We start from the raw sequence: 23,705 nt of genomic DNA on the forward strand, positions 1-23,705 counted from the left end.
TTTTCTTTTCCGCAGCAAAAACATTTTAGATGAATCACAACCTCATATATGTGCTTTTTGTTTCAATTCAAATATAAGTCGTACTCAAATGCAAAAAAAAACTCACTTAATCTAAAACACACAACTCAAATTTATTGATGTGATATATCCTCGAAATTCCAGATGGTAATCGCTCACCCCAGAAAAATCACTCATACAACCTTTTTAATTCACATGAAATGACATTATTAGTCTTCCAGACCTGCTTTAATTATTAATGGTCATCAAACAAGCCAAAACGTGAAGCCATCCATCAGCCACGAGTCTCCGAAACTCAAGCACAACACTGCACGCATACGCTCTCTCCCTCTTCTCCGAGTTTTCCATGTGCACAATTTGAAAACTTCCTTTAAACTGATTTAAGGTGACAATAATCAATGTAAACACATAAAGCTGTTCACATCTATTATAATTTACGTGTATCGAAAAACCAAGAATGGAGAGCTGCTGTTTTTTCACTCCAAACAGATCAACTTTAAATCTTTAATCTATCCAATAAAAGCTTAAAGTCATCCTGTTTTATGTTAATATAGCATATTTGCTTTTCTACGTGCGGTTGACCCTCCGGCGTTGTTTTCACTGGAGCAGACGCAGGTACGGTTCAGTGAAACATAAACAGGAAAATATGCAGATTTCAGGCCCAAGAGATAAATCTGTTTCAGTCTATGTACTAAGAAAATATCTACACTATACACCAAGAAGGCAACTTACAGTAAAGTGCACATAAAACCCCTGTAAATGAATTTACAGAAATGCTTTATACGAACAGTAAGAAACCAAACTAATGTATGTGTCTAATAAGTATAAAAGAATAATTCCACATTCAGATTGCACCAATCTTCAAATCAATTAAAGTATACAAGCGTGCACACAGTAACTATTGTATTTTAAATGGAAAACAGGCCGTAGCTTGCATGTGCAGAAGAAAACATGCGCTCCCTGTTTCTGCAAGCGTGTGTCGGGGGCATGGAAGTAAAATTGTTTTAATAGAAGCGCTGTAAAATTCAAAAATGAATTACACATGCGGTGCAAGCCAAGTGTCCACTATAGCAGAAACATAAACAACCAACGCCATCTGTCTGAAAGAGAGCTTTGACTAAAAACTTTAAGGAACAATCCTGAAAAATGGCCAGCTACCATTTCTAAAGACAAAGGATCTCCAGAAACCAGGGAAAATTAGCTGTCAACTCCGTTCAAATTTAAACCGTGATGTGCGTTTGTAAGTTTAAACAGATGTATGATAAATGAGAATATTTCTTTGTCCATACACTGATTGAAAAGGCCAAGTCGTAAACACCTGTTTGGATAGCTGGTGTGCTTTTCAGTAACAACCCAACTATTTGCATGTGTTACCCTCATAATACTGTCAATCTAAATTCATCAGTGCCTTTTACAGATTACACATAATTTGCATGCATTAGACATAAACATAAAGAGCTTTTAATATAAGTGTTACACTGCGCATTATTTAGTAGAAAGTAAAGTTAACCCCTCAAAAGGGTGCAGAAATCTGCATGCAAAAAAAGCAAATATGAATACAAAAAAAATGCATTAAAAAATAGCTACAGTTTTTAACATATAGAAAAAAGAAAGTGTAAAATAGTAAAATTGGAATATAAGACATATAGATAGACAAATGCATGAATGCATGTAATATTAAAAGACTAATTATGGTGAAGCAAAAAGAAAGTCAAAGTGGACCTGTCGACTTTACATTGTGCAGTAAAAGACTCATGCACATCAGATAAAACAACACAAACTATGTATTTTATATTTCTTAAGGATCAAATGTACAGCTACATCATGTGCAATGCAAGTCACTTTGCTTTGAAAAAGCAAAACGTGTCTGCCAAAATGCATAAAAGTCAAATAAACAATGTTCCCTTTGAAATAATATCCAAAATCCACGTGCAGCAGCTTGATGCATTCTAAAGATGACATTAAATCAACAAATGCACGAGACTGATGGTTTGTTTATAGTCGTATAAGCTCACAAACTTTATAACTGCAGAGAATTTTCTGTGAAATGCATTCAAACAAGACCATACAGAAATAACTTTGTGCACTGGCATCAGTTTGCAATTTTTATAAGTTTTATACTGTATAAACAGTACAGATGGTTCTCATATAAAGTTTAAACATACTTTGTATTTTCTCCAGGTGCACTGAAACCAAGTTACTGTACAATGTCTCTTCATTTAAAAATAAAAATGATAAAACAAAATATTATCTTGCACATCCATATAACTGCTTTTAAAATTACAATCTTGTGTATTCAGATATGAAAAGCTGAAATTTTTGGTGACCTTTGACTCTAAAAAAAATATTTTAAGATTTTAGCAGGGACGATCCGAACACACCAAACCTTACAGAAACAACGTCAAACAGTTCACGCGCCTTACAGTCTCCCCAAGTCAAGTTTTTGAGAGGCGAGATGAAACTCGCAGTCCAAAGTCCATCTATCCCCGCACTCCTCCTCTTCTGCCCTCCTTTCATATCAAATGGATTTTCAGCAAAGCGCCATTTTCTGCCCAAACCATGCGCAATGAAACGCGTAAAGGCATTCGGTTGGAGTCCTGCCATTAAACATGGAAAAGCGCGCAAGACGATTCAGAGCTCAAGTACAACTCGCAAAGTTACGGAAACGCCGGACAAACGCGTACAAGAAGCAGTAATGGAGAAGGATAAGTAAGGCTTTACCTGTGTGAGGCAGTATGGAGAGTACATGCTTATTTTGGAGAGGCGTTATTGAATGCAAGTGTTGCTCTGCGCTGCGGCATCGCTGTGCCCGCTCGCTCACTCCATGCTGCTGTAACTCCGCCTAAAGCGCCTGAAAGTGAAAGCTTGCACAAAGTTTGACGAAGAGAAAAACTTTCTCTCCCTCCCTCCGTCTCTCTCTCACACGCCCGCTGTCTGTTTGTCGCTTTCGCGCTGACTGAACACGCGTCTTATCAGACTCTCCGATGCGCTTAAACTTCAGATTGAAGTGTACACGCGTGTACTGTGTACTAGACATTTAAGACTTTTAAACTAAAGTGTACTAGAGTAGACGGTGATACATTAAACTAGAGCAGAGTGTAGTAAAGTATAAAAGCACAGCACACTATAGTGTAAGCAGTGTACTGTACAGTATAAAATAGCACACTATGGCATAAACATAGTATTGTATGGAATAGTAAATTATAGTATTGTATACCCCCACATAAAAAATACATAAGTAATAGTAAACTGTTGCAAGATACAATAGTGTTTTTGAACCTTACCATAGTAAATATTACAGCATATTACAGTATTTACAGTAAATCAATTCACTACTGTATGGTACAAAAAAATACTATACATTATAAAAGTGTAGTTATTACTATACTATTATTACTATACTATACTATAGTGTTGTGTAGTGTAGTGTATAGTAAGCACTGTTCTGAACAGTATAAAATAGCACATTATAATATAAGCATAGTATACTATCGAATATTATAGTAGGCTATAGTATTGTACACCCACATGAAAATATATACTACCACAATAGTAAAACTATAATATTACCATAGTAAATATTACAGTACAATACAGTATTAATAGCAAACAGTTTATCAATTCACTATAGATAATACTACAGCGAGTGTATACTAGAGTACACAAAAAATTATTAGAGTAGAAAATATTAAAATAAACTACAGTTATTCGTGCAGGTAGTGTGGTATTGTAATGTACATTAACTTGTTGTGATTACTGCAAAAGTTTTTTTTGTGAATATGGGATTTAATGTGTGCTAAACATTAACTATACATGAACGTAAGACTCTTAAAGTAAAGTGTAGTAGGCAGTGATGCATTAAACTAGAGCAGACTGTAGTATAGTATAATAGCACACTATATTGTAAGCACTGTACTGTACAGTATATAGAATAGCACACTATAGTAGAAGAATACAGTAGTATTGTATAGAAAAGTAAATTGTAATTTTTTAAACACACATTAAAAATACTGATGCATACTTTACTACAGCAAACTGTAGCAAAAGTCCAAGATACAATAGTGTTTTTGAACCTTACCATGGTAAATATTACAGTACAATACTATATTTACAGCATACAGTATATCAATTCACTACTGTATGGTACAACAGAATACTATACATTATGAAAGCGTAGATATTACTAGTGTAGTGTAGTGTAGTATATAGTAAGCACTGTTCTGAACAGTATAAAATAGCACAATATTGTATAAGCATAGTATTGTATAGAAAAGTAAATTGTAATATTGTAAATGCACATTAAAAATACTGAAGCATACTTTACTACAGTACACTGTAACCATAGTAAATATTACAGTATAATACACTGTACAGTATATCACACTGTATGGTACAACCGAATATTATACATTATGAAACCATGGTTATTACTAGTATAGCAGTACCGTATCGTACCGTATCGTATCGCATCGCATCGTATCGTATAGTAAGCACTGTTTTTAAACAGTATAAAATAGCACATTATAATATAAGCATAGTATACTATTGAATAGTATAGTATTGTACACCCACATGAAAATACTGAAGTATACTACCACAATAAACTATAGTAAAACTGCGTTTTTGAACCTTACCATCATAAATATTACAGTATAGTACAGAATATTACAGTATATTACAGTATACAGTATATTAATTCACTACCGTATGGTACAACAGAATACTTTACATTATGAAAGCGTGATCTTTACTAGTATAGTATAGTATAGTATAGTATAGTATAGTATAGTATAGTATAGTATAGTATAGTATAGTAAGCACTGTTCTGTAATAGCATATTATAATATAAGCATAGTGTACTATCGAATAGTATAGTATAGTATCGTATTGTACACCCACATGAAAATACTGAAGTATACTACCACAATAAACTATAGTAAAACTGCGTTTTTTAACCATACCATAGTAAATATTACAGTACAATACAGTAATTTTATAACAGTTTATCAATTCACTATAGATAATACTACACAATACTACAGTAAGTATGGTAATTACTTATTTTAAGTGTATTTTTATACTATACTATAGTAAATAATAAAACTAAAGCTATGCATGCAGGTAATGGTAAATGTACATTAACTTGTTGTGATTATTGCTTAAAGTTTTACTATGTTGAACTGTGATTTATACAGCAATGTGTGCAGTTTAACGTCATGATACTACTCAATATTTTTAGTAACTATTTCTATTTTTCAGACTTTTTAAATATACTTTTGTTAGTGTGAACTATTTAGGTTAATTCGTTAAATAATAGTTTTTGACTCGTAAATGGACAAAACAAATACAGGTCATTTAAATGCAACCACACAAAGCACATGAGCACAGTTTAGATAATCTGTTATAAAGTGCATGTGTATACACACATGGAACCAAAGGTAAACAAAAAGATAAGTCACAAAGTCTACAGCCTAAATCGAAGTCTTTCATAAAACCATAAACAGATGTCAGCTCTCTTTAAAGTCTATACGACAAAACATTGTTTATTCATTTTTTATTCACTTTATTTATAACAAAAAATGAAATTAATATTAAAGAGAAAGTAAAAAACCTGCTGCATGGTTTTTTATAAAATAATTGTTTATTTTTATATCAATTATATATATTAACTTAAAGGGTTCATGTATTACAGATTTGCACTACGGTACTTGCAATGTCATAATTTGCAAAACACTAATCTTTATGCAAAACACTAATCATAACTAATACCATAAAACTAATCCAATAAAAATGCAAAGTAAATCTGAAACCATTATGCAAAAAATATAAACATAATGAATAGATCATCGACTGTCGGGTGCAAATGTGATATGCTGGGTTATGTATTAGCTGTTCAAAACCAAACAAACATTGCTCAGTTTTGGACTCTAACACACAGACACACTGTGATATCGGTAAAGGCCGTCCTGCTTTCTCTAAACGTTTATGCCTCACAAAAACATGAAAGGTTTAAACGTTAAGAAAAATGCAAGCGACAAGTGAAGGTATAAAGTTTGGAGCGCGTCCCTGGGTGGGGATATCTGGTGGGGGTGAAGTCATTGAGCAAAACTCGAGCTGAAGGTTGGATGTGCCACTGGAGGCCTGGAGATTTATGAGGCCCCGCTGTCTGTGCAACTCCACCACAAGCCACTGCAGAGAAACAAAGAGAGAAGCCTCCACTCCGCGGCCAATTACAAGCGTTTGCCAAGAGATCCAGGGAGCGAGAAAGCGGGAGATGGAAGGAAAGTGAAGAAGCTGGACGAGTGAAATGCGTGCCTCTGTGAATCACCATTTGTCAAAAGCCGAGTTACCTTACGTGACCCCTTGACCTGCGCATAGTACGGACGGCTGACAAATAACTTCACATCTGAAGCCAAATTGAAGATACGCTCAGGCATTTTTGTCCTTATTAAAAGTTTTATACGAAGTATATGTAAATTTTAAAAAAATTAAATTATACAAGTACGCTTGATAAGGAAATATTTGGGAGTGAGCCACCTTTCTTTCGCATTTTAATTATCAGATGCTTTCTTTTACCATATAAATAAATTCTGTATACAAAGAAAATGCATAAGGATGCAAATGACCGAATGCTTCCTTAATGCATAACATCAAGATGTATGTTTAAATGTGGATTTTATTTCTATAGGTGCAGTAACTCTTGTGTTGGTTTATATCACTTTTTAACGTACCTAAATAGTCCTACAGTGTGACAAACTGTTTTAATAAGCAGAAATACTCCATGCATTTACATAAATATACAATAACACATATAAGAATGTTAAAGAATATTAAAAACATATAATAAATGCAAGGTGATAAATGTTGTTTAAAATATAAAGTAACAGCATGTCGCACTGCTGGACAGATATCATGTTAAATACACGTCGCAATAGATTTGAAATGATTCAACTGACTACAAGTGCATGAGAGCAGGTGCTCGCGCCGATTCGGGAATTTCCTACCCCAAAATCCTGAACTGATTTGCACCGAAATGCCACAAAACCAGTTCAAAGGCACGAAGTGGTGAGACGAGAGGAGGTTTCTCCAAACCAGAAAAGCTTCGTACAAAATGCGATAGCTTGTGTAGAACCTAGATCAAGATGTGGCCCACATTTAGTGGTTTGAGTGGGTACGAGTCTGCTACACATGACAGAACCACAGGACTAAACAAAAAGGTGCTGGATGTCCTAGAGAATTATGGTTATATTTACAATCATGCTTTTGGAAAAGTTTTATTTTAATCATTATAAATTTGGTACTGAAACAAGTGACAATGACTATTGGTGACAGGAAGTGGGAGTGTCCAGGTACAACCTTATCCAAATGATAAGTGAATTTCGGGAGCGACTACCAGTGTGGGTGAAGCATTGAAGTGCACTCGCGAGTTACTGTGAGGATGGTTACTATTATTAGGATAACCAGTATTAGTCTCCTAACAACCTCATCAAAAGAGATGGGTGACACACAGTGACAAAGTCGTTGACTTTAATTAAAATTTTAAAGGTGCCAAAGAATGCATTGAAATAATATATTAAATTGTTATCTGATATCTACATAGAAGGTATGTGGCTTTATTCAATGCAAAAATTATCTAGAGATGGTTTTAAATGTCCATTTACAACCTTAGGATTTGCCTTTAGAATGAAATGGTCTATTATTGCTTTATTTGGAAGGGTCATGAATAATAATGTTGAGCTCTGCTCTGATTGGCTGTTTCACAGAGCAGCTCATTCAGTAGCTCTGTGTGTGTGTGTGTGTGTGTGTGTGTGTGTGTGTGTGTGTGTGTGTGTGTGTGTGTGTGTGTGTGTGTGTGTGTGTGTGTGTGTGTGTGTGTGTGTGTGTGTGTGTGTGTGTGTGTGTGTGTGTGTAAACAGATCTTATGTTTGAGCCTGTATCAGACGAAGATAAAGATTTTGAGGAATCATCAATTGTTTGGAGATTGTTAACTCTTTCCCCACCATTGACGAGTTATCTCATCAATCTGCAATACCGCTATTATCCACCCGCCATTATCTTCCGCAACTTATAAAAACCGTAAGTATTGCCCTAGGGCAAACAGCTGTATGTCCGTGTATGTTTTAAAGATCGCTCTGCATCTGATCTCTATCAAAAGTCCGTCACAAAAATGGAATTATCTCAGCTTTTTGCTCAAAATTTGGTGTTTTTGATGAAACCTACACATATTTGAGAGGTGATAAAAACAGAGCACATAAAGGTAGGATGAAACTGATTTTTTTTTTAAAGAAGAGGGTCTGTTCTTTTATTTCATATATTGTATGTTTATATATTTAAAAAGGAGCATTTTCTGGAAGGCATTAAACTTTTGTGAAAATCATGAAAAATGCTGGCGGCGAAAGAGTTAATGGACGTTTGTGTGGTTTTTTTTCAGTATAGACCTGCAAAATGTAACTGTAACGTCAATAGTAGAATGTTAGCATATAGCATTAACTAGCATATAGCGCTAACTCAACAGTCACAACTTTGTTTTTAGCATTGTAACAACATTGTAATTAATTTAATGTGTAATATAATGTTGGGGACCAAGCGTGCCGCACAAGCCCTGAACAGTGAAGCCAAAACGTCTCGATCGCCCCCCAGTGACTGGTCCCAGTATAGGTCATAAACCCCCCATGTTATTCAATGGGACTTGAGACCAACAAAACAATTTAATTACAATTCAATTATCTTTTTCCGAAGCTGGTTTCTGTCATTTACTGTCGTTTTTATCACGCTGATGTAAATTCAATTGTTTGTTTTTAAAATAAGTTTGTTTTTAGTTATGCTAAGCTGTGATATCGTGTGATATGCACATTCTGCGAGGGCGAGGCCTTGATTTTGCGGCTTTACTTCACGCTCACTATTGCGCAGGACTGGTTCCGAAATCACTACTGCGCAGACTCAAGGCCCAAGATGTCGGCGCCGTAGTGGGACACTGGCGGCTTCACTTTTCACCAATGGAAGAGAGCGAACGGGCATCGTCCATCTTTATTACAGTCTATGTTGGGGACGTACATGACGACTGTAACGTCACAATTGGTGTTATGCTGAGATTGGCCTGTTTTCCAGCAGTCTTTGCATGCACAAGGTTTACATAAAAATGAGGAAACAATAGTGTTTGAGGCTCACGATATGCCATTACCATGTAGAGTACTCTTATTATTCATCTATGCCTTTTACATTCTACTGCACCTTTAATAAAAAAACAAGCACTGAAGTATAGCAAGATCCTCCATCATTGAATGAAGCTGAAGGATGCTACAGGACGACACATTCCTGATATCCAACAAGGCAATATTTTACGCCTCACCTCCCCTAAACTTTCAACCAATCACGTTTCATGAGTTTCCCTCCATTTCTGCAAGCCTACTCCCTAAGACAATGGGGCAGCGCCGATTTTTTCCAAAACGTTGGCAAATACGATCAACTGGAAAAGAAAACCGGCTCCCAGGTCATTAACAGTCTCATTTCCATCCATCCACAAACTCCCCTTCCTATATCTCCATGTCGAACCCACCCTTCTGCTTTTATTGCCATTTTATTTCACTCCCATCGCTGTAAATCCAGCGTGCTCGCTGGGTGGAATTTTAAAAGCTGCAGTTCTTTCAGCGTCGCAGGTTTTTTTTCCTTTACCCTCCCTCCCCTTCAATCTTACCCTCAAGTATACTTTTCATTTTATAGAAGTATGCACGTTATAATTTTCATTTCCCACAAGAAAACTGCGCTCCGCTGAAAACAGTATTCCCTTTTATCGTGTTTTACTGCAAATGCGTATGTGCATATGGAAATAATAACCGTGTTTACGTTTTGCCGTTGAGAATAATTACTGGTGACTTGAAAAATTATATCCACGATACCAACAGCAATGTTGAAGCAATGCCGCGTTAAAAAGGAAACTTACTCTGTATGAATCTGATACAACGAAGCACTCGGGTATCCCAGGAGCTCTGGACGGATCTTCATTCACCAGAAACGGTTCGGTGGCCTGAAACATAATAAAACCGTCATGATTATTATTATCATCAGCATTATATTTACAACACTTACAAAAAGTGTTTTGGGAAACTTCTCCCATGAGTTTAAAAGGAATCACAATCAAATATTTTTTTTTAAGGTACAAAAGCTGCGATGGTAATATGTACCATTTAGGTATAGATATGTATGCATTTGGTACCAATATGTACATATGACGTACTTAATGTGTACTTTTTTACTTTTATTAGAAACTGTTAGATTTCATTTGATGGATGCCAACTAATCATTGGCCAATAAAACTCAACATGTGCTGGGGCATAAACATCCTAACCCATGCATCACTCTTATTAGAAACAGCTTTTCAACCAGAACACCCAAGCAACAGCATAGCAACTCGCTAACAACCAAAATACCTTAGCAACCGCATAGTAATCTCCTAGCAACCACCCAGCATCACCCCAGAGTTTTGCACAGGCGAGCACTATCACACATTTCCAGAAAATGTAGAAATTTCATATAAACGTACAATTCATATGGTGGACCAACGCGAATGCTGGGTTGGGCTCAGCGTGGTCCGTATTCAGACCCCGCACGTCTCAATGCGGCTCGGCGGGCCGTGCACAGTGAGATCGGGACTCCAGACTGGTTCTCGTTCACACTCGCTGACTGTCCGGTATATCCGTGACTTATTCAGCACAAACCTCTCACACAGAGACGTAGTTTGTTTTTTCTCCAAGTGTTGCGTCCATTCATCCCGGTTCATTTGTATGCTGGGGGTGCGCAGACCGGCTCGGCTGAACTGAATACGACCCATTCCAGTTTATCCATTAGCGGGATAGTATTAAATCCCACAGCAAAGCTGAGGGGCAAAAGTGAAGTCTGCATTGTGGAGCATCTTTTATTTGTAAATAAATGGTGATTAACCGGTGCACAAAGGCCCAGACGGACATTTTATGACTGTGGTGTTGGTCTTTCACAAGACTTAATTGAAAGTTTAATGTAAAAAAATGCATATGCATATTTGGTCTCCAAAGAATTGCATGAGAAATGTTGAGATCTGAGCACAGTTTGAGACGTGAAAAAGCGAGAGAAGCTAGAGTCTCTATTTTTCATTAAAGAGATTTCGTTTGTGATATTTCGTTTTTTTTTCCTATACGAGACCTCCCTTGACATCTGAAGACACATGGCCCGGAAAAAATGAGGGCGAAGAAAGTTCCTGTTGTCCTTAGGAATTAGATACACATACTTTATGTTGATGCAGTTCAAATGTGGTGCAAACATTCCACAGATTAAACAGGTCTCTAAAATGCACTCTTGTAAAAATACATGCAGCACTACAATAACAGACGCATGGATGTGTGTGCATACACACACACATACACGCACACACACACAATTCTATAATAGATCCCAGACACTGGCTAACCAAAATGTGGCTGCAACACTAGCTATTCATATCCACAGCAATGAAAGGTTGCATACCCCTTTCTCTTTCTCTTTCTCTCTCTCTCTCTCACACACACATACACACACACACGCACACACACACACACACACACACACACACACACACACACACACACACACACACACACACACGTCAAGTCCATAAGTCAAAGGGCTTAACTAAACAAATTGTATAAGTACTAAGAATCAATAGTTGCGTTTCCATCCAAACTTGAAGCGAATCTTTTCAAAATTCGCAAAAAAGAAAAACAAACAAATGCAAATTAGGTGTGTTTCCATCAAGTCGTTCAAGCGAATGGCGGTGGTATTGGTAACTTAGTAACCAATAGTAAACAAAATGATGCACGCATGAAAAATGGAGACTTGACTGCAGTCAAGTTATTGATTTAGTTTTTAATTTAGTTATTAAAAGTGCAGCTTGTAATTAAACAGAAGAAGAAATGCAGAGTTTTTGATGCGGGCACTAGCAGCAAGGGCATTACGACAACATCGAGCCCCGTATATGGTTAAGACAATGTCAGCGGAAACATCAAGAGGGCCAGTCCTGTGGGTTTAATGTTCGCTATGCCAGAATTTATTCGGCAAATGCGTTTCCATCCCCTTTTTGGCGTTAAGTGAAAAACCACCTTGTTTGTTGGCGACACCTTGGCTATGTTTACATGCACAAAATGTTGTCAATCCGACTGAATTTAATATGATTGAAGGTCACAACGACACAGTTTACATGCACCCTAAACATTGTAATCTGATTTAAATGTTCGTTTACATGTACATTACATATAATCCGAACCGAAAGTCTGCGCAAGCGCACAGCCAGGGTTGCCAGATTCGCGTATCAAAACTATCCGGAAAACTAGCCCAAAAGCCCCTCAATGACTATTCACAGCCCAAATACCAATAATTAAGCAACGAAATCATTTAATCTTTAACCCGCAGAAAAAACAACTGGTGGAAACAGCCCAAATCTAAACTCGAAAAAAGGCAGAGGACTTGGCAACGCTACAGACAGCATCTCTGGTGGAGTTAACGCTTTATCTCTGAATAAAAGTCAAAACTGAGTTGGAGAAAGTTGTTCTTAAGAAGTTTTCAGATATAGGTAATGAAAACACACTTTTCAAAAGTCACAACGCTATTATATTACTTTAAGTAGCCGAATGTTTTCTTAACGCTGCAGAATTTAGTACATCGCGTTTAGAGAGCGTGACCCCATTAACGTTACCTTAATAATGCGTGATGCTATTGCGTGTTTCTGTGACGAGAATCGTGTGATATAAGATGTTAATATAAGACGTGAACTTGAGCACAAATGTTCTGCGCATGTGCACAAGGTATTTTTGCATCTGATTTAGAAAATACAACGATTCACGCGCTTACATTCGTACTTTTCTCCTGCTGATCAGATCAGAGATCAGAGTACACCACCCCCTTCAATACGATCCAAACTTGCATCCGATCGTCCTCAATCACATTGATAAAGGTGTTTACATGAAGGCTTTTCAATACGATTGAGCCATCAATACGATTATAAACGGATTATTTGGTTGCATGTAAACGTACCTAATGTGAGACGGTTGCTAAGGTGCATCGGACGCACGTGTGGTGATGCGATGCGCGTCTGGTCCAAACTTTACTTTCGGTTTCAGTTTTTTCTTGAACAAATACCTTGTCGAAAATAACAAATGTTTTGGTTTCCTAGGTAATCCACGTGTTGTTTATTTAGCTTGTTATATAAATAAACTACGTTTAAAGTAACAGTTACTTTGTTGTTAACTATTCTTAGCGGAGTTTGCCGGAAGTTAAGTGTTGACCACGAAAGCCGCTTGTTTATGTTGTTACTGCTGAAACCGTCTATTTCCATGTGAAACAGAATATAGTGGACGGGTCTTGTGTTTTCCAATCATGCGGTAGCATGATTACGCGTCTATGCGAAACTTAACTTTCGGTTTCTGTTTGTTCAACGGTCTGGCTAGTTGCTAAATTGAACTCTTGAACAAATACCTCATCGAAAATAACAAATGTTTTGGTTTGCTAAAGACGAGGGAAGACGGCAATCGTGGATTATCGCTATTTGATGCAGGTTTGGCAGCTGATCTGTAGTTAAAATTGTATACATTATATAGTACACATTTTACACAGTAACGTTAGAAAGTGTAGTTTTTGGTACGCTTCAGCTATGATTTGAACTGAGGTAATCTAAGGAACTAAGGTAAGGTGTTTGTTTTGCTTGTTATTCAGAAATAAACTAAACTACTCTAAAAGGACTTTGTTGTTATTGACTCTTTGTGGAGTATACCGGAAGTTATTGTACGTGTGTTCCACGAAAGCCGTTTGTTTATGTTGTTACTGCTGAAACCGTCTATAGAAAAGTAGGCGTTTCAATCAGACTGACAGTTAGAGGGGGCGGAGTTAAAGGAATAGTCTACTCATTTTCAATATTAAAATATGTTATTACCTTAACTAAGAATTGTTGATACATCCCTCTATCATCTGTGTGCGTGCACGTAAGCGCTGGAGCGCGCTGCGACGCTTCGATAGCATTTAGCTTAGCCCCATTCATTCAATGGTACCATTTAGAGATAAAGTTAGAAGTGACCAAACACATCAACATTTTTCCTATTTAAGACGAGTAGTTATACGAGCAAGTTTGGTGGTACAAAATAAAACGTAGCGCTTTTCTAAGCGGATTTAAAAGAGGAGCTACATGTTATGGCGTAATAGCACTTTTGGGAGTACTTCGACTCGGCGCAGTAACACCCTCTCTCTCTCATTATGAGAGGGAGAAGGGGAGCGGACTTTTCAGGCAAGTCGAAGTACTTCCAAAAGTGCTATTACGCAATAAAATATAGTTCCTCTTTTAAATCCGCTTAGAAAAGCACTACGTTTTATTTTGTACCACCAAACTTGCTCGTATAACTACTCGTCTTAAATAGGAAAAACGTTGATGTGTTTGGTCACTTCTAACTTTATCTCTGATTGGTACCATTGAATGAATGGGGCTAAGCTAAATGCTATCGAAGCGTCGCAGCGCGCTCCAGCGCTTACGTGCACGCACACAGATGATAGAGGGATGTATCAACAATTCTTAGTTAAGGTAATAACATATTTTAATATTGAAAATGAGTAGACTATTCCTTTAACATATGCTCTCGTCCAAGCCGTCTAGCTGATGTCATCAGAAAATGATCGCCTCAAGAGGGCAGAAATAACATTTTTTATTTTGATAAACGTTTATGAGGGCACATGAATTAAGAAAATAATAGAAACGTACACGGATTAATGATATATAATAAACACTGCAAGATTAAATAAAAAAATAATTATCAGTATTGATATCTTTGGGAATTTAATGGTTTGTTCAATCCCATTACCCTAAGTATAAGCAATAGCACAGTGACCTTAACCTTTGCGTACACAACAATTACATTTTAAATGCATTTTACATTTTATTTGCTACACTCTTTGGTTTGACCAGATTTTACCCAACAAAACTAGATTGGTTAGAAGGCTGTTTTTTTGTTATCGTTTATCTCTGTCAATTACATTATGCATTGTATTTGTTTACACATTATTTATGCATTACAGCATATTTATTTAGTTGTTGTAATTTGTTTTTCTCTACTGGATTATACTATATATGTCACTACTGCCATAAGGAATCTGTATTTATTTATGTCCATCAGCCTAAGTAAAAGTGTTTACTTCAATGGGCAGCATTAAACAAAGAGATGCATGAATAAAGGTCTCTCTCTCTCTCTCTCTCTCTCTCTCTCTCTCTCTCTCTCTCTCTCTCTCTCTCTCTCTATGTAGCTCTTCCGCCTGGTTTGCCTTCACATTTAAAGTAAAGTGGCTTGTTTGAGTCTACACTGATTGTTTGATGTCTCTCCCCGATGAACTGTCCTCTTTCCCTTGCTGTGGATGTTCATGGAGCATGGTATCTATTAAATATGCCACCCTTTTCTATATATATGGAGCATATGCCAGATCCATATGGCCAGCCCGGAGCGAAACCAGTCCCTGGGCCTTTGGTAATTAACTTTTGAGTATCAATAGAAACCTATTTAGAGGCGAGCAATGAACAGCCATATACAATATGTCCGCTGATAGAAAGTTATGGCCTGTTTTGTTTTACATTTGCACGCTGGGATACTCAAAGCTGGCCTGCAATGAAGGTCGGTATTATCACAAAATAATACGAAGAGCGTAGCGATCACCATTACATCTTTTATAACATGAGGCCCACCGGCCCAGTAGAGAAATCCCTGTGTCAGCGTGGGTTTGCTCCGGGTACTCCGGTTTCCTCCAGCAAGGTGAATTGGAGATACTTAATTGACCCTCCCCAAACATGTGTATAGATTAACTTGTGTGGATCAACTTGTGTATGGATTAACCAGTTTTTGCCATGAATATAGACATAGATGCTGGAATGATGTAATGAATACAAAAAGAAAATGTTGCTGTAAGGTTGCTAAGATGTTCTGAGGTTGCGAAGTTGTTCTTGATGTGTTGCTATGGGACGGCTTTGTGATCTGGGTGGTTGCTAGGTTATTTTAACTGGCCCGGTCTAAAATCTGCAATTGTTTCTCCTGGACAGCGATGAGATTTAAATAGAAAGCAAATGGAGACTTGCTAATGTCCTCAGACTTTTCTCGTAAGTTAAAGCCCTCAGTGAAATCACATGTGTCTCATTCGGTTTTTGAGAGATCGCACTGTCCATATTTGCCAAGATACCCCGAGTCTACAGTCAAGGAATGGATTTGAATATAAACATTTCACAAATGACTTGAGCTCTGCTATCCAGAATAATTTTTCACATTTAACTTCAATCAATTGTGTTATGGCTGGGCGATATTGATTAAAATTCATATCTTTGTAATTTGGGGATGAATACCGATATAAATAACATACATGCAAGTCAGAGACTCATGTGAAATGTCACAAATACCTTTATTAAAGAGCACCTATTGTCCGATTCACGTTTTTACATTTCCTTTGGCGTGTACGTGTGTATTCATACATGTTAACGATATGCAAAAGGTACAAACCCCGTAAACGATGACGCAAGTTATCGTCCTTTTCTTGGACAACAACAAACACATGGATTGTAGGCAACAGTTTACTTCCTGGGCCAGTTGACGTGGACAAGACCGACATTATCATAATTCCTCCCGCTTCGCATTCACAGCTTGTATGTTAACTCCTGTTAGCAATCAAATCTTTCAAACATGGTAAAGAGCATCACATTTCCGGCTGACGTCAGAGGGTATTCAGGTCAATCACAACGTACAGATTATCTGGCCAATCAGGGACACAAGCTTTTCAAATCCGTGCGTTTAACCATAAACCACGCAAACACATTGTATTATACCAAATACACAAAATAATGTTGTTTTTAGCAAATGAAATAGGTGTCCTTTAAAACAGCGTATGATGAAAATAAAATTCAAGGACAAGGTTTTCCTCCCTGTTTGATAAGCTGTACAACATGCAAAACCCTTACAAAAATTAACCATGGTTTTACTACAGTAAAAAAATGGTTACTGTAGTTAAACAATGGTTACCACAAAATAATCATGGTTTGTTAATGTATTAAAACCATAATTTTGCTAATTGTAATCAAATAAAACCAGGTTAACCAAAAAAAAAACATGGTTACTACAATTTTACCACAAAAAACATGGTTTATTTTCGTTAAGGGAACTGGTTGGAAAGTTTACATCTGACTGTGTATTCTGGCAGAGCTTTTGTTGCAAGGAAAGAGGGTCATATTAAACCATATACCAATATAGATGGTATTGTCTCATCCCGTGTCCTGCTTGGAAAAAATACCAAAACTCGATACACTGTTCCGCCCAGTCCTAATGCATGTCAACAATTGCCTAATTTGTGTCAACTTTAATTAATAAGAAAATAAAACGCCTGACATTTACATAACGGGAAAAATATGTAATGTTTTCTAATGTTAAAACACTTCCACCCATCCCGGTTTCACAAAGAGTGAACTATTTGTTGTCTGGAAAGACCAAAAACTGTGTGGCTATCAAAATACACATTACATGAGATTCACCAACAAAACATCTTGCACAAAACAACACTGACCCACAACGGAAATGATAAATCACGTTACATCTTATGTGCTCAAAGATAAGAGAAACCGACAGCTGACAGAATTTCGACAGAACTTTGAGCGCTCGACAAACCCAGGTAACACATCAAACATCAAAGCCGCGGAGGGAGGGATGGGAATTTGTTTTATAAAAGCGATGGGGGGAATAAAATATATGAAAGCAGAAATGTATGCCGTGTGAACGTGTGCCAGGGCACTTCAGGGAGAAATGCTGGAAAAATGTGATATTTCATACCTCCATCTCTAGAGGAGCAGCCGAGACATAAACGAACGGAGAACGAGTGCAATAATGAACCTTTGGGGTGGGGGGTGTAGATTGCTTATTGTTTGGGGGCTAAACATTGATTCTGTCTGCACGGCAAAAGCCACAGCCATGTCTGATTATGGGCTAATTTACAAAATAAAAATAACGATTTTTAAATCTTCATGAAATGCAAGATGTGTTTGCGCATGCAAAGGCAAGTTAAGCAGTTCCCATGATGTTCCCATGCAGTGATTCAAGTCAAAATCTGGTAATGTGAAGTATATATAATACATTGAAAAAAATTATTAATTCAATTTTTTAAGGTAAGTGGTTGCAATCAATTTATTTAAGTTACATTTAAACAAAAAAATTAGAAAAGCAAAACGAAACAAAAAACTTTTATTCAAATGTAGCTTAAATAAATTAATTGCAACCACTTACCTTAAAAAATTGAGTAATTTGAATGAATAATTTTTTTCAGTGATAAGTGCATAAAGTAACCTGCAATTTTATGTTTTAAACAGAGATGGCGATAGAGAGGTAAACGTTATGGGTTACCGCTTAAAGGTGCAGCAAAATTCCTATCCTACTACTTACAATTAAAAATATAATATAATATAATATAATATATAACAGTGATGCGCGGGTCAATGTATAACAACCCGCACCCGACCAACATTTTTAACTAATCCGCCCGCAACTCGGACTGCAAATAAAATATTGTACCCGACCCGCTTCCTGGCCCGCATTTTTTAAAAGTAATAATTGTTTAAAATAGTTAATTGGCATCTTTATTTCAAACGACCCAACAACCCACGTCACGAATATTATTAAAAATATGTTTGGATGACGCATCACTGATACAGTATAGAACAGCGGTTCTCAAACTTTTTCAGCGTGCGGCCCCCTTTGTGTACGGTGCATTCCTTCGCAGCCCCCCCAAAGAAAATTTATGACAAAAAGCAGTTCTAAAACTTCACATTTTAATTAAACAAAACATTAAATTATACAAAGTAGTGCTGCCTTATTTTTTTTAAGTTTAATTTCACAGAATTCATGATAAATTAATGTATTTTATAAAATGTCATAAAACTGGGGCCCCCCAGGCACCATCTCGTGGACCCCAGTTTGAGAACCACTGGTATAGAATAATAATAGGAATAACTATTTGTTTATAATGTACATAAGGAAAGTATTTTTATGTTACACTGGCAGTACGCATTAACCCTGGCAGTACCGTTTAAATGGTGAAACTAGTTATGGTGACAGCTTAAGGATAATCAGGCTTTTATACCCATCACAGCATTTATCACATCAGTGACATGCAATCGGAGAAAAAGTGAAAACCTACAAGCAGTTAATGAGGGACATCTGTGTCAAATGACTTGTTCATAATTGTGATGGGTCATATGATGAAGTTCAACTGACAGGTGAACTTACATCCCTCCACCACAGGGGGCGTTAACAAAGGCCACATTGGCATTTTTCTTTAGTATGTGAATCAAATTTGTGTCCTGCATCTGAAATATTCAGTATTTATTTCATATTTGCAATCGTGACATATCCCATTCAACTAACTAAAAACTAAGAAACTACATTTGCATGCATAAGTAAAGGTTTTATCTACCAGAAACCTCTTCAGTCACCAAACTATGGCATGTGTTGTTACAGTCTGAATGTTTTAAATCAATGCATTTGACTTTGTAAAATCGATCCAACTTTCCTTCTTTGATTGTTGTTTGGATGCGTAATTAAATTCTGTTTTTAAGTGAAGACTTTAATCCCTATCGGAGTCGGCTTTGAATAGATTCCCTCGCTGTCTTTCTGCAGTGGCCTATTTGGGTTGGTGCCATTTAAAAAAGCGGGTAAACAAATAATTATCTGCATTAATGTGCGGATATTCAAGCCCATCTGGAAATCATCAAGTCCTTAAACCTATATTTCATCAGTCGCGCAATCAAACATAATCTGGATTCTGACTTCAGTCAAAGTGGGAGAAATAAAAACACAGCGCGCAGCGAGTTGGAAATGAAAGAGGGCCGTTGCATAAATTAGCCGAACATTTAGACTGAAATCAGGACACCTGGGTAATCTGCTTCCGTTGACGGCCAATAGCTTGATGTCTCCTCAGATCAGCTTATTTTGATGAAAAGTAAAAATCAAGCTATCAGAGGGCAGACCTGAACTAACACTGACCAGATGTTTCCTTCTCATAGATGCCAACATTCAGGCATTACGAAAATAAAATGCATACGTTTTATGCTTTTGCTCGTGACACAAAAAGAGTTGTTGGTCCCATGAAGTGCTTGTGCACTACATAAAAGTTGCTTATTATTTACAAAATGAACAACACAATTTCATGGCAATTTGTGAGGTGGCTATTCGTATCAATTTGCAACCATATTTATACATTTTTGAAAATTAACACTCAAAAATGTTGGGTTGTTATGGATAAATATTGGACGTATGCTGGGTTGTTGTTACACAGACATGGGTAGAAACAACCCAGCATTGATTTATTTAACCCAATGGTTGGGTTTGCCCTTTTTTATCCAACCCAACATTTTTTTTTACAGTGGAAGGGTTTATTTTTGGACTGGGCAGTCATTAGATTTTTTACACTGACAAGTAAGATGTCTGTTGAATATGCACAGTTATGCATTGATTTATCACTAATTATTATTATTATTAATATTAAAGTAATAAGAGTGTGTTTAGATTAAGATAACACCATAAAAACATTAATAAATAGTATGCATATACAAATATGTCATATTTCAATGTTTGGCTTAAGTGCAAAAAATGCTAAGCATTTAAAAATAAATATGCATTTTGTGTTTAAGACAAAACACACAGAAAATACATTGCAATGCATTAACAATCTAATACACACAACATGTTTAGTTAAAAGATTCTGGATAAGTAATAAGTTGCATCATGCAGGATTGATCTTTATATATAAATAAACCCTCATAGGTTTTGTTGTGTTTGACAGACGACATGTGGGCGGTGACTGTCGTCCTGTCACAAGTGGAATAATTTTAGTACTGGCATGTAAGTCTGCATGTGCATGTTTCGCCATAATCCCTATAAACACTAAAGCATGTAAAACTGACAGCATATTTCACATTGCACTTTAGTATTTATCATTGTAATGTGATATAAATTCACACAGCACGTGTGTTGAAAGTTTTTACATCTCTGAACAACGTGTTATTCAAAATGTTGCATGTGGTCACCTAAAAGTAAATAATTTAGGCCGAACCAGAACCAGTGCAATAAGGAGGCTGCCTCATAAATGCAATGAAATAAAACTTTCTGCAGAGCGCAGAAAGAGAAAGATCTGTTATACGCGAAGATAAACAAGTGACATAATGTGCGTTTAGTCGGATGAGAACTAGAGCGCGTGCTGCTGAGTTTTTGCGCAAGTCTAAAACCCTCCCAAAAAACATTCTGGAACAATTATTTCTTGGCGTATTATCAATATAAATCTCTCTCTCCGTGTTTATCAGCATTTTAAAGCAGAAATAAAAAGAGCAAAGTTGATTTAGACAGCACGTACCATTGTGGAGCGGGGAATATTGCCAACAGTCTCAAAGACTCATTTTACTCCTCCAAAAAAAAACTTTCCCCCGAAAAAAAGACTGTGTGGTGGGTGAGGAAACTCAAATGAGTCGGGTTTTCTTCGTTGATACCGGAAGCAGAAGAACCGGATTGCGGGACGGGCCCGTGCTGGGTCGCGCAAAATGACCAACTTTTACGCACGGAAACTTCACATTCGCTGGAGTCGCGAAGGTGCGTTTGTTTCTTTCAGCAGGTTCAAAGAGCGTCGTTGTTCGAAAACGGAGACGGTTCGACAGGATGAATCCAACGTTTACTGAATCTCTCCGGTACGAATCCCTCCGATTTGCGCCGGTATACGGTGTCTCCAGCGGCTCGAACCGAGATCGCGCAGACGTGCGCCGACGCTTGCAACTTTCTCCCCGCGCAGTTCAGATCAGCTGTTGCGACTCAGGGACTCTGTTTGAATTGGTGCTCCATCCGTCCCACCGGAGACCTGCTCGTGGTGATCTCCATGACCTCCTCCTCCTTCTTAGTTCATGGATTACACGATCAATTATTATGGAGAGGACGTCATTTTGGGCAAAGTGGATATTGCGAAATCATACGCGAGGCGTGAGAGGAATAGATAGGCTAAGCTTTGATGCTGCCAGAATGAAGAACGCGGTGACGCGTTTACGTTAGAAATAAGTCAAATGAAATTATAATGCGCGTGAAGTAGCCTATGTAAGAGTAGTTGCCAAAATAAACGTGTTACCCCTGCATGGCACATGCATGCAGAAGCGGTCGGGCTGATCTGTGGACGTGGATGGAGACGTGGAGTGGCTGGTGAATTATTAATAACCGAGAGCGCTTCACAGTCTGTCGTGTTCACATAGAGGAACCAGAACGGCAGCTGGGGGTTTAGGGGAATTAAATACGGGCTTGAAGTGAAGCGGGGACGGCAAGGGATTATACCGTTCACCGGCGACAACATAAGGGAGGGTGAGGAGAGAGTGAGAGAGAGACAGTGAGAGAGCAAGACAGAAGGGGACACAGACAGACAGAGGGACATACAGAGATATTTAGGGTCCATTTAGGAGCCAAGTCTTTAGGCAATGCGGTTTGGGTGTTTTATCGCGTTATTTTATTGTATATCAAGTGGGGCAAACTAAATACCAACTATTTCTTGCATTGATGCGAATGAGTGTTGTCTTGAATGAGCTATCGAGCTGACCTTCAAATAACAAGGAAAATAACACTTATGAATTTTAATGTAATTTAGAAAAGGTTGCCATCGTTTTTAGGATGGTTTCATTTGCATGTTAATTTTATGCAACATTTTGGGTCAATTACGTTTGTTTTCATTCATTTAATTCACCTGGACTATAAAACAGGCCTCCAGACTGCCAATATAAACGACCTTAAAGAGACACGCATTGCACTTAAGAAAAACCGGCGTCGCACCTGCTAATTAAATTATTGAGCAACTTTTTTTCTTATTCACAAAAGTGTTTGATTTGCTATTTATGCCAGAATAACCAGCATGACACACGTGGGAAAATATTTTTTGTTAAACATGTTGTTGTTTAGCCTACCTTTCAGATTTGGTCATTTATATATATTTAGAGTAGTTTAAATAATATATTTTTAATTACTCGTATTCATCCATAAAAATAAGGTATTTGGACATTCATAAAGAAATAAATCTTAATAATTTTGGAATTAACTATTTAGTATGTAAATAAACATGAGGGGAATAAAACGAAAATTGTTGAAAAAAAACATACACACGTGGTGTGGTTTTTGTCCAGAAGCCCAGATAACATTTACCACAATAATAAACATATGACGTAATTTTTTTCTCAAATTCCCATCCAATCGTTTATTTTCTGACAAGTTTGTTTAAAAATGCCATAATAGGCCTATACAGTCTATTGTTAAATGTATATTAATATATTTTATATAGTACTTTTAAATTTAACCTCCGGATGTTCACATACGTGGACATAATTTTTTTTGTTTACACCACAATACTTAATTCTTTGTAACTGGAACATGTTGTACACAAACATGGACAATTACACTGCTTCATGTTCAAAGCAAAATATTTGGTTATTATATTTTTTGATTCTTCCTACCCTCAAAATAGCTGGAAGAAATCTGAAAAAAGACAAACCAAAGTTCGGGTCTTAGGAGGTTAAATTAACGTGATTATTTATCTTAATCAATAAATTAATTATACATTTTGATACATGTCATATAGGCTAACTGATATTAATAAGGTCATTAGAATAT

The 23,705-nt window shown here is 36.9% G+C and overlaps 1 protein-coding gene across 17 annotated transcripts in view; it reads right to left on the reverse strand.

Moving 5' to 3' along the window:
* LOC129421321 (nuclear factor 1 X-type) overlaps window positions 1-23,705 on the reverse strand; it is a 196,177-nt gene that overhangs the window by 156,149 nt on the left and 16,323 nt on the right. For 13 of the 17 annotated variants that reach the window (XM_055176829.2, XM_055176823.2, XM_055176790.2 and 10 more), the window contains exon 2: window positions 9,959-10,042. In XM_055176829.2, the coding sequence (XP_055032804.2) occupies window positions 9,959-10,042 (84 nt within the window). Of the gene's footprint in view, window positions 1-2,739; window positions 3,007-9,958; window positions 10,043-21,429; window positions 22,319-23,705 lie in introns of those variants that run through there. The other 4 variants (XM_055176835.2, XM_055176860.2, XM_055176852.2 and 1 more) reach the window with 4 other exon arrangements.

This window comes from Misgurnus anguillicaudatus, unplaced genomic scaffold (genome assembly GCF_027580225.2).
Source record: "Misgurnus anguillicaudatus unplaced genomic scaffold, ASM2758022v2 HiC_scaffold_29, whole genome shotgun sequence".
Classification (NCBI taxonomy): domain Eukaryota; kingdom Metazoa; phylum Chordata; class Actinopteri; order Cypriniformes; family Cobitidae; genus Misgurnus; species Misgurnus anguillicaudatus.